Below are 12414 nucleotides of genomic sequence, written 5' to 3' on the forward strand. Positions count from 1 at the left end.
CTGGGAGCCTGACCGCAGCCCTTTGGCTGGGAGTCAGCTGTAAGTCCCTGTTGTCCGCACTCCCGGGCTCCTTCCCTTCCTCTCCTCCTAGCTGGGGTCTGATGGGCGGGCGAGGGAGAGGGTGGGCTTGTAGAGAAGGGGCCGCTTGAGGAGCTGGTGGGCAAAGCTCTCCCACCACAGCCCACAGACTCTGTGAACGGTGACCCCCAAGGCTGGGAGCCCCTTAGGGGACAGGGGTGAGTGATACTTCATTTTGCGGCTGGAGCTCCAGCTGTACCATCTGTAATAGTCATTTGTCTCATAAGAGAGGTGTTTGCAAATTTAGTCAGTAGGGCCTTGGGACTTCCCTGGTGGTGCAGTGGTTAAGACTCCGTGCTCCCAGTGAGGCAGGGGGCCCGGGTTCAATCCCTGGTCAGGGAACTAGATCCCACATGCATGCCGCAACTAAGAGTTCTCATGCCGCAACTAAGGAGTCCACCTGCCACAAGTAAGACCCGGCACAACCAAATAAATAAATAAATATATATATATATATATATTTTTTTTTTTTTTTAAAAGACTTTAAAAATGGTCCACATCAAAAAAAAAATCTTTAAAAAAAAAAAGTCACTAGGGCCTTGCACCTTTGTTTTCCATATGCTAAGACTTTATTTCTCTTTATGGAACATTCCCACATGTCTGGACTGGCAAGTCTGCTCCCCGAGTACATTCAGTGGCTTGCCTTGTGGTTGGGCTTTCATTAGGGAGCCAGTTTAATCACAAAATGATGTGGTGGGTGCACAGTGACACTCGGCACAGAGGGCTGGGGGTAGGCGGAAGGGCGGGCAGAGAACCCCAGAAAGACTCGTAATCCTCTCTGGGGGGCATGCGAGGGTCTTCCTGGGGGAGGGGATAGCTGGTTTGCAATGGGTGAGGATGGGTTAGCCAGGGAGATGACATTGGCAGGGGGTTTGTGGCAGTGGGAGCGGGGACTTGTAGACCCGCAGCAGCTGGGCACTGGTGGGCCATGGGGTGGGGTGCAGGGAGAAAGGAAGAGGCTGCAGAAGTGGGCAGGGCCCTGCAGGCCCTGGGCAGCAGTCAGAATTCTATTTCCTGGAATCTTTGCCTGGTAGAGGTTTTGTCCCCATGGGATTTGCTCTTTGAGCATCACGCTGGCTGCCCTGCAAGAAGCATGGTTGGAGGGGTGGTACCAGGGGTGCTCAGAGAGCCAGGTGAGCGGGCGGCCGGAGCTGAGGCAGTGGCGGTGGAAATGGGGTATCGGGGCCCCGCACAGCCCCCGATCTGTCAGATCAGGGCTGGGACCTGAAGCCGCAGTCCCGGGGGGGTCTCCCATGGGAAGGGAGGGCGCTGTGAAGGCAGCGGTGGGCTCCAGCCTGGGGAGCCTGCCCTTCTGTGTCAGCCTACCCTGAGGGCGCTTTCTCTGACCCCATCCAAACACCTGGGAAAAACCAGGAGGTCTCCGGGGGGCACCTGGCCTCCGCTCACGTTTGCTCTGACTCCAGGCGGCGGGCCCTGCAAACAGCAGTGCCGAGACACGGGGGAGGAGGTCGTCTGCTCCTGCTTTGTGGGCTACCAGCTGCTCCCCGACGGCGTCTCCTGTGAAGGTAAACGTCGTCCTGCCCTGGGAGCCTCTGCCTCTGCTTGACAGCCAGGCAGGACCCGCTTTGCACAACCTGGGGCCCCATTCATAGTTGAAGAACAGTCCAGGACCGGCTTTCCAGCATTTCCTGGCGTTTGCAGCGCCTGGCTTCCAGCCACGGCTGTCCTCCAGGAGGATGTAAACATCGTGCTGTGAAAAGGGGTGGGGTTTGGGGTCTGACCGGGCTCTGAATCCAGGATCTGCTGAATGGCCCTGGGCACGTCCCTCAGCCCTCTCTTGGCCTCTCATCTGTGAGATGGGGGAGATGGAGGGAGGTGATAGCCCCAAATAGGGGGTTCTCTAGGCTCACGTGACTCCAGTTCAGGGCCTGGTGCTTGCTTAGCAGATGCTCAGAAAGAGCAGTAGATCTGAAATAGATCAGCAGGGCAGAGAACCCGTTGCTTTTGCTTTTGCTCTGATGGTGAGTGCCCAGGGCTCAATTCCGGTGCACGGCCCGAATACGCACATGCCCGGGGAACTTGGTGGATGCGGGGGATCGATCCCACCGTGGCTTCTGGTACGTTCCTTCTGACAGAGCGCGCGGGTCGGTTGTTCTTGCTGGTTACTCCTGCGTCACCTGTGTCTCTCCTAGATATCAATGAATGTATCATGGGCGGCCAAAACTGCCGGCTTGGAGAATCCTGCATCAATACAGTGGGCTCTTTCCGCTGCCAGCGTGACAGCAGCTGTGGGACTGGCTATGAGCTCACAGAGGACAATGATTGCAAAGGTAGGATAAACTCCGAGTCTCAAAACCTCACGCCCCAGAAGTACATGTGATGCGATGGGGAAGTGGCACTGGGCTCCCTGGGGTCTGGGCTCCGTGGTGCTGTGTCCCCCCTTTGGCTGCCTGGGGCACCGGCCAACCCTGTGATTAGTGAAGATTTACCTCCTTTACCGTAATGCTGAGTTAATGACAGTGGAGAGTTTGGATTTCTGAAAAGGCTTAGAACACGCTCATTTAAAAACAAGACCAGAGATGAATTTCAGGTGCCCACATGTGCTCTCTAGTCCCCCCCCCACCCCCAAGCTGTTTTTTTGCACAACAGCTGCCTTCCATCTGATTCCAGGCTTCCTTGAAGTTCAAAGCATATTCCCTTCCGCTGCATAAAAAAACATGACATTTCTGGCTGCTGGCTTTCCCCCGCCAAACCATAGATGTTATTTGGCAGATAAGCCTTTGATGAGGATCTGTTAGAACATAGTTTTCTGCTGAGGGTTTCCAGCCCTTCAGAACGACAAGACCACTTGTGTAAAAACGTCGTTTGAATTATGAGGGCCTTTGGATGAGCTCAGTCCTCCCCACCCCTGCAGACTCCCTGGGCGGTGTGGACCTCGAGAACCCAGGGGCCCAGCCAGCTGAGTATACACTTTTGAACATTTGACGCCATGAACTTCAAGGGGAGGGCAGCCAACACGTCCAGTCACGACAATCACCATTGTTAATATTTGGAATATTGCGAGGACTGCAGAGTGAATAAGTTTATAGGGACAGTGTTTATTGCCACTTTAAGATCATCATCGCTTTATAATCTAAACTAAACATGCCTGAAATGAAAACCAAACCAAACCAAACCACATATTGCCAGGAAAATGCCTGGGTTATTTATTATATAACAGAAAATTTGCATCATAAGAACCTTGGGGAAAAAGTCAGAGTTTTGAATCTTTAGAAACACGAGCACCGTTTGGCTAAGGCCCTTTTTGAATGTGACCTCTCTATTGGAATGTTTTGGGTTATAGTCTGAGTAATGAGCATTAAAAAAAAAAAAAAATTCTTGTGATTTTAAAGTGTTGAAAGATGCTTCTGGCAGGACTCTTGCTAACAATTTCCTTTTTTTATGATGTACCAGATATTGACGAGTGTGAGAGTGGTATTCATAACTGCCTCCCCGATTTTATCTGTCAGAATACTCTGGGATCCTTCCGCTGCAGACCCAAGCTACAGTGCAAGAGCGGCTTTATACAAGATGCTCTAGGCAACTGTATTGGTAAGACACTGCCGCCAGGGCTAATGGGTCCGCCAGGCGGGGGAACCGTCCAGTGATGGGGCACTGCATAATGTATAGAACGGAGGTCAGCAAGCTTTTTCTATAAAGGACTGGATAATAAGTTATTCATTGTGGGCTGTGTGGTCTCCGCTGCAACTACTTAGCTCTGCGGTTGGAGCTGGAAAGCAGCCATGGCTGTGCGAACAAGTGGGTGGGTCTGTGTCCCAATAAAACTTTATTTACAAACACAGGCGGCAGCTGGGTTTGGCCCCAGGGCTATAGTTTAGCAATCTCTGGTTTAGATGAAAGCGCTTGTGTTTTGAGGTCAGAGACACCTGGTGTTGAACTGAGTGACCTAAGGTCATTTACTTCCTCAGAGCCTCAACTTCCTCCTCTATAAAATGGGAATAATCATCATATCTGGCTTGTAGGCTTGAGGCAAGGATTAAACAAGGCGATTGTGAAGTGCCCTGTGTATTAAAAAATGGTTTTAGAAGATACTCTGTGTTAGGAGTCAAGTTCATAGAGACAAGAGAGTAGAATGGTGGTTGCCAGGGGCTGGGAGACAGGGGTGGGGAGTTATGGCTTAACAGGTGGAATTCTGCTTGGGATGATGAAAGGGTCTGTGGGCTGGGACAGCGCTGGATGGTCGCACAACATTGTGAATGTGCTTGATGCCACTCACCTGTACACTTAAAAATGGTTAAAATGGCAAATACTGTGTTGATGTCAGAGGAAGATCAATGTGAAATGAAAGCAAATCCCATGGAATTTAGTAAAAAGAAGGAGGTCTGGGTGAGACTGCTTTAGTTGCAGAGGCAGCGTGGGGCAGGGGCGAGCGCGGGAGTAGTGGCCAGAGTGACCTGTTTCTGCAGAGAGGGAGGTGGCCCCTGCTTTCTCCTGCAGTCGCCCAAGACTAGCCATGTGGCCAGATCACTGTATGCTGTTGGCGTTTGAGTCCAGATCTGCCGGGCTGCCCTTGCCCTCTGCTCAGCAGAAGCTTCTGGGTCCTCCCTTTGAGGTCAGAGAGTCGTCTCCCTTGTTCTGCGCTGCAGGCGCCGCTAGTCAGAACCCACTGTTCCTGGGGCTGCCCCGTCACCCCCCTGGAAAGGCTGGTACCGCCACGAGCAAGGGGCCGAGAATTTCTTACTTCTGCCTCACCCTCTTGCAGATAAATCTGTATTGATCTTTGATTTGAAACGGCAGTTTGGACTGAAAGTCCTTCCCGCTTTTATTACCATCCCAGGATATCTAAAGACAAATAGAACATCAACTCCTTAGGACAGGGGCCTCGTCTGAAGCCAACCCCAGTCTTTGTTCCTAAAGCTCCCCTTTCAAGGGGAGGCAGGCATCTGAGCCGCGGGGGGCCTCAGCTTGGCTGCATTGGCCCCTTGCCAGCCTCCTGCCAGCAGGGGGGCTGTCCTCGCTCCCAGAAGGAGGCCGGTGAGCCAGAGGCTGACAGCTCTCCCAGGGCCGGGAGGGAGGAGGGGCCTGCCTAGACTTGCAGCACGCTTGCAGGGGGCTCCGCGGAGGATGGCATCTGCTGGGGATGGAAACCCTGACTCACGGCAAAATCAGCCCGATTTCCACAAAGAAGGAACCTTTGCAAGTCTCGACTTAGCCTCGGTTCCCACCCACCCCCCACCCTCGATTGCAGGGGTGCAGTTCTACAGGGAGAGGCTCCAGAGCAGGAGCCCGGGGGCCCAGGACTGGCCGCAGCCCAGCACCCACGCCCGAACTTGGGTCTTCAGAGGTCCTGGAGGCGCCCCTCGTCTCAGCACTCTGGGAGGGTGGGGGCGGTCCCTGCTTTTTGTGTGCCCACAGTCAAGTTCACAGCCTAGTTCACAATCAAGTGCCACAACCAAGTTCAGGAGTCTTTCTTTTTAAAAATTATCTTTTTTATTTCAAAAGTTATGTCCATCTTTATTTGCAAAAAAGAAAGCAAAAGCCAAGTGCAGAAAGGGAAAGCTTCTACCCTGCTTGGCAGTGTCTGTGTGCCCTAGACTTTTTGTTTTTTAATTAAAAGTGGGACCAGACCGTTCTGCCACTTGCTTTTTTTAACTTACTAATGTATTTTGACATCATTTCATGTCAGTACCTTTATGTCATCTTTTAAAAAAAATGACTGCGTCGTCCAAAATAAATCTTCACAAGGAGAAAGTGTGTCAAAATAGAAGGAGAGTGTCAGGATAGTTTCAGGGTGAGGACGGTGGCCCCCATCCTCGCCCCGTGTGCGCCCTGGGTCCTCTGCTTGTATAGCTCCATGGACGGCACCCTCACTCCCACAGGACAGTGTGGTCTCTGGGGGGAAGCTCTGACCTCGTGTGTAGCCGGAACCATCTTCGTGGAGCTGCTGGAACCAGCCCTGGGGCCCCGGGAGCCTGTCTGTTTCCCCTCCGGCCACGCAGCAGGCGGCCCTGTAGCTGCAGGGCTCTACCCGGGGGACGAGCGCAAAGGGCAGGAAAGGGTCTTACAAAGTAGAAGCCTCTTTCCCTGTTACAAAACATAGAATGTTCTAGGACCTTGAGGTTTGGTCACCAAGGGCCTTGCGACTATCATATCTTCTCTAGGTTTTCTTTCTTCTTCTACTTCTTCTTCTTCTTCTTCTAATTCCCTCCCCTGGCCCATCTTCCTTTCTGCTTTAGTGAGGATGAGAGAAGAGGCTGGCACAGGGCTTCCCACACACTGATCCCCTCCGGTCTCGGGATGTTCGGGGGTCCTGGGTTCTGTGGTCATTGGGTTAAACCAAGTGAGCGGGGCCCTTGACAGCTGGGATCATCCAGGCTTTTCCCATATGAGCCCCAAAGAGGAGAGATTGTACAATGCATTCCCAAACTCCTTGGACCTTTTCTATTTATTTGTTCTGTTTGTTCACTCTGCCATTCATTCATTCACTCATTGATCACCGGCTCCTTACCGCGTGGAGCTCACAGGCTGGGGGGCTCCCCTCTCCGTGGAGCACGTGACATCTCAAGGGGTACCAGTGTTCCACGGCACAGGGTTTGGGAACTGTGGATCCGATAGTAGCGAACGAGGGAAGGCAGCGGTAAAAGTAGCGAATTGGGGGAAGGCAGCGGTAAAGGTTCTAAACACTGCATTAATTCTTGACACAGGGCCACGCTTTTTCTGAGAAGGGCTAGAGAGTAAATATCAACCTCGTCGACCGTAGGGTCTCTGTCACAGCCACATGGAAGCAGCCGTGGACAATACATAAAGGAATGGGCCTGGCTGTGCTCCAGTAGAACTGAATTTACAAAAACAGGCAGTGGGTGGGATTTGGCCGGCGGGTTGTGGTTCGCCCACGCCAGATTTAGGGGCCCTCGTCCTGGCCGGGAGGCGGGAGACGCTGATTCTAGACCTGAGTGGGTCCCAGCCTGGGGCTTGGGGAGTTTCCTGTTTATAAAATGCAGATAATAATCCCCGTCCTGCCTAACTTGCAGGGCAGTACTGGAGGTGAAAGCTTTTGTAAACTGTAAAGTCCTGCACTGCAAGACCGGCAGGGCAAAGGCCGACACCAGGATGGGGAGGGAGTCGGGCTGCCCATTTGTCCGAGGAGGGTGGGGCTTGGCTGCGAGGGGAGAAGTACAGCTGGTCCTCTACCATCACCCCCTTCTCTTGGCCCCCCTTATAAGTGATTCTTGAAACCTGAGGTTCTTTCGGGAGAATACTCCTGGTAGGAGGTTCAATCTGTGCGGTTTGGCACTGAATCTGAGTGTGAGCAGTGAACAGATGTGTAACCCAGTTCTCTGTGGTTTACTGGTTCACACTCGCCGGGCGTGTGTTCATCAAAGGGGAATGCACGCCCCACGGTCCCCCATCAGAGGCGTGTCCAGTCGGGGAGGGAGCCACTGTGCGGAGAGCTTAGAGCAGCCCTTCCCCGGGGGCGCGAGCCCGCACAGGCCCCGTGGAGCCCGGAATGGGGGTGGGGATGTGGGAGAAGGTCGTGCTCAAGCTGTAAGAAAGGCGTGTTCACCAGGCAGACAGGGGCGCTGGCTTCCCAGGGAGGAACTGTGTGCCCTGTGGCACAGAGGTGGGATCTGAGTGGCCGCTGGAGGCTAGGGCTGGAGCCTGGGCTGCAGGAGAGACGGACCCGAGTGAGGCCGGGGAGTGGGGGGACGGGGGCCAGCCAGTCACTGGCGGAGCCCAGAGCACGAGTGCCGGCACCGAGGGGGCGACCACCTCAGTGTCCCTCCGCCGCTCCTCAGCTCAGGGGAGACACTCACTAACCGTGTGGAGTATGTGGACACAGGACGGCACCTGAATTGCCAAGTTCACCGTGTGGGACTCGCAGGCAGGCAGCTTCGGATTCGGTGCGGTGGAAGATGGAAGTGTTGGGGGTTTAGGGGCAGGAAGATGGACCGGGGAGGGGTCGTTACGGTGTGGTATGCTGCTGAAACCTGGGAGCCAGTTGAGAGGCTGCTGTGTGGTCCAGGGCGAGGGCATCGTCGTGACTGCATTTGTGGTTTTATAAAGAGGAGGGAAATGGGATTTCTCTGGAGATCCAGGGGTTGGGTTTTGGGAAGCCCTCCGGGTTTAACCCCGTTGTCTCCATCTTTCCCCCTGTAGATATCAATGAGTGTTTGAGTATCAGTGCCCCATGCCCTGTCGGGCAGACATGCATCAACACGGAGGGCTCCTACACATGCCAGAAGAACGTGCCCAACTGTGGCCGTGGCTATCATCTCAATGAGGAGGGGACCCGCTGTGTTGGTTGGTATTAAAAAAAAGAAAACCTATTTGAAATGGACTTTTGGTCTGCTCCCAGCACAACTCTCCCTTCCCTGGACGGAGAGAGCAGATCCCCAAAGGAAGCTGTTTGCACCTGTCCGTCCATCCCATTGCTGATCTCCAAGCATAGGTCTTTACTGGCTATTGCCTGGACCATTGCAGTAGAATGCCAACCCACCCACTGCCGCCAGCTTTGCCCCTTCAGTCTGTCCGGTTCATCCTGAGCTGAAAGCTCTCTCGCGCCTCCCTGCTCACAGCCCCCGTCAGTGATGGCTCCCCATTGGCGGCAGACAGAGGACAGATGCTTACAAGTCAGTCCTCCTGAGTTGGCCCCAACCTCACAAACTTTACGATCCAGGTGAAATAGGTCTTGCTGCTCCCGCAACAAGCCCTGCCCTTTCCTCTCTGTGTGGTTTTTGCTCTTACATGCTTCCCTCTTCACCTACATTCCTGTGGATTCAGGCAAAGGCATTGTGCGCCCAGCCTGCCCAGATCCCTGCCACACAGAGGAGTCTCCTCCCTGTAACGCCCAGAGCACTTCCTCAGCCTCTCCCCAGTCACTGGGCACTTCCTGCCTTAACCAGGGTCACTGCTGGCCCACAGGAGCAGGAGTTCCCCGAGGGTAGAGGCTGCATCTGGGTCAGCTATCTCGCCAGCATGGAGTTGGCACATAGTAGGTGCTCTATGAAAACGGGTTAAGAATTAAATGATGCCGCTTTGTCAATTATGTTTTAGTTGGCTCCTTCCTTGCCTTCCTTTCTGATCATCTTAGGGCAAAAAAACCCCCGACACACTAAAGGTTTTTCACCGTGTCTTTCTCTTTTGCAAGATGTGGATGAGTGCTCGCCTCCCTCTGAGCCCTGTGGGCCGGGGCATCTCTGTGTGAACTCCCCTGGAAGTTTCCGCTGTGAGTGCAAGGCCGGCTACTACTTCGACGGCATCAGCAGAACGTGTGTGGGTACGTGGGTGTCCCTGCAGGGGGCCCGGCCAGATGACATCAAGGAGAACCCAGCCTGGGGCACCCTGGAGTGACCGTGTTCTACTCCTCACCTCTGAAAATCCCAAGTGCAGGCAGTCCCAGAGAAGAGACTCCGATCGGGAGACTCCCCCGTTCTAGTTCCAGCTCTGCTGCTGCCAGTCATGTGGCTCCTGGGGAGGCCCTCCTGGGCGTGAGCCAGGTTCCTTACCTGTAAAACAGGTGCTCTGCTTGCCCTAGGACCTCTGAGTGTTTACGAGGCTCCAGCCAGCTCTACAAATGCCCCAAAGTCTTAGTGATTTCCCAGAGATTCCTGCTGACCTGCAGGGCTGCAGGGCCCAGAGCTGTGTGCTCGCCCAGGGCAGTGAGAACCCAAGACGGCATGGTGGCCCAAACACCAGGGGCTAGGACAGATCCTGCTGGTGGATGCCAGCCATCCCCAAACCAGGGTGCTCAGGGGAGCCTGGCACCTGCCCCGCCCAGCCCCACAGCACCTTTGTCAGATCCTGGAGGGCACTCTCTCGGGCTCTGGGGTGGAGGACTGGCGGGTGGGAACGTGCCCAGGCGTGCTGTCATGGAAGGAGCACAGGGCAGACAGGCCGGGGCCGTCCCAGCTCCCCCGCTGACTTGCCGTGTGTTTGGGACAAGTCACTGTTCTTTCTCTTGGAGAGGAGGCCAGGGGAAGTGGGGGACAAAGGTCGTGAGCTGCCACCACGGGCAGCACTGCCCAGGGAGGACGCTGCCTGAGCCACCGCCTGCTCTGTTTCAGACATTAACGAGTGCCGGCGCTACCCCGGGCGCCTGTGTGGCCACAAGTGCGAGAACACGCCTGGCTCCTACTACTGCAGCTGCACCATGGGCTTCCGGCTCTCCTCTGATGGCCGGTCCTGTGAAGGTGAGGGCAGGGCGGGGCAGGGTCAGGAGCTCTGTGACTGCATCCACGCCCCTTCCCCCAAGCTGCCCACCTCCTGGGGAAACCACCAGTCTCCCTGCAGCTCCGCATGGGACCGACTCACATTTGTGCCCTAGAGCATATCAAACAACGTATTAGCAGGGGAAAGACCTCTAAAAGCTTGCTTGTTAGAGATGACTGCCCTCCCCAGTTTCTCCTGGGCCCTGGAGGGGGTGATAACACCTGTGCACATGTGGGGATGGACAAGTTGGCTGCAGAAGCCGTGTGGGAGGTGGCTGAGAGTGTGGGGTTTGGGGGCGTCTGACCCACTGCTTACTCACATGACCCTGGGGAGTGGCTGACCTCACCTGCCTCATTGTCCTCACAGGGGAAATGGGGTTGTTTATGCCAGAGAGAAACAAAAGCTTGACACTTGTTAAAAGTGGTAAGACAGATTTTATTTAGACTACTGCAATAGGGGAGAGAGACTTCAGCGTAAATTGGTCTCAACTCCACCAAAAAACAAGGTGTGGGTTTTTTAAATGCTGGGGCCTGCTAAGGAATAGTTCTGAAGGATGTTAAGGGCGCTGGTCAGTGGGATTAGGCCAGCTGTGTCTTCTCACTGGCTCTGAGCCTCCTGCAGGGTCTGGGAGATAAGGTGTGGGTGGGGCCTCCCCTTGATGACCGCATTTCAAAGGCCTGGCTCCCACCTTAAAAGGACCTGGGTTGCAGAAGATACATCTCAAAGGGACAGAAAGGATTTACATCTGCAGGTTTTCTAAAGTAAATGCTTCTAAGAAAAAGGGAGGTCAGGGCCTGTATTCTGGTGTTGGCTGGAATACACAGGAAATTCTTTGGCAGCATCAAGCTTTCCCAGGCAGGCATTTCAAGGGTCATGGTCTTGGGCTAAAGTTTGGTCAGGTCTCTGGGTTGGGGGGCGGGTTGGACCAAGTCATTAGTGTCAAGAGTCTTGGGGTTGTCAGATAACACTGACCCCCTCTGATGGGATGGACTGAAATGAGGAGAGGGCCTGGCACATAGTAGGTGCTCAGTGGATGTCACATCTTCTAGGGGAATTAGGTGATGAGGTCAGCAGAAATTGAGAGCTTCTGACCCCCCTCGGCAATCCCTCACGTTGCCCATCGAGCTCCCTTCTTTGCAGCGCAGTGCCCAGGGACAACCTGTAGAGCCACACTCAAGACATGGCAGGTCTTAAATTTCTGGATTAAGAAGGATGATCACAAAAGTCAGATATGCCAGGATGCACCCCAGTGTGTAATTCGCAACCTGGAGCATGGACAGTGTGATGGACTCCTGGGTCCGAGGCTTCTCCTGAGATTCTGGGATTTGTCCCCAAAAACCAGACCCAACACACGCATGTAATGGCAAGGGGCAAGATTCATGCATGGTGGTCCCTCGGGCCTGGGTTCGCATCCCCGCTCTGTCACATTTACGGCCTTGAAGGAGTAACTCAGCATTTCTGGGCCTCAGTGTCCTCATCTGTAAAAGGGGGATAGTAGGACCCACCTTGTAGGGGGTCGTGAGGGTGAATCAAGATGAAGCCTGTCAAGGGTTTGTCATGGTGCCCAGCGTGATGACACACTTGTGATATGGAGACTGCTTGTATCATTGTTATTATCATTCGTGGCTAGTGCTGTCCCTGGTCACTCCTAAACGGCCGAATAGTAAGTATTCATATCTATGTTAGTGGACAGTATTGTGGACACAAAACCAGGGCCTGGCCAGCCTTGCAGTATTATTCCACTAAGCACTTATAAAGCACCCGCCGCCCCAGGTATGTAGCAATAACATGGTTCCTGCCTTCAGGGAGTGTCTCTAGGATGTAAGAAACCACACTGAGCAGAGGTGAGCCAGTGAACAGGTGGCAGCCAGGCCAGGCGTGTGGGGCTGCAGGGATGAGACTCGGGGTGAGAGGCTAACGGACATTCTCGGCTGCTCACCCCTCCTGCCCTGCTAAGAATTAGCAGTAAACAAAAATGAGGAGGGACTTCTAGGTCAGAGGTTGGCAAACTTTTTTTCTAAAAGCCACATAGTAAATATTTTAGGCTTTGCCAGCTACATCTCTTTTGCGACTATTCAACTCTGCCCTTGTAACGCACAAGCAGCCATGGACCATAGTAAATGAATAAGCGGGGCCACGTACCAATAAAACTTTATTTGCAAACAC

At 54.0% G+C, this 12414-nt stretch overlaps 1 protein-coding gene across 1 annotated transcript in view; it reads left to right on the plus strand.

Annotated features, from left to right (window-relative positions):
• The window catches only part of FBLN1 (fibulin 1), an 80788-nt gene that overhangs the window by 28953 nt on the left and 39421 nt on the right, over positions 1 to 12414 (plus strand). Inside the window, exons 6-11 of the mRNA XM_036866988.1 lie at positions 1503 to 1604; positions 2232 to 2369; positions 3493 to 3630; positions 8197 to 8340; positions 9188 to 9316; positions 10104 to 10229. Of these exons, the coding sequence (XP_036722883.1) occupies positions 1503 to 1604; positions 2232 to 2369; positions 3493 to 3630; positions 8197 to 8340; positions 9188 to 9316; positions 10104 to 10229 (777 nt within the window). The remainder of the gene's footprint in view (positions 1 to 1502; positions 1605 to 2231; positions 2370 to 3492; positions 3631 to 8196; positions 8341 to 9187; positions 9317 to 10103; positions 10230 to 12414) is intronic.

Source organism: Balaenoptera musculus, chromosome 10 (genome assembly GCF_009873245.2).
Source record: "Balaenoptera musculus isolate JJ_BM4_2016_0621 chromosome 10, mBalMus1.pri.v3, whole genome shotgun sequence".
NCBI lineage: Eukaryota > Metazoa > Chordata > Mammalia > Artiodactyla > Balaenopteridae > Balaenoptera > Balaenoptera musculus.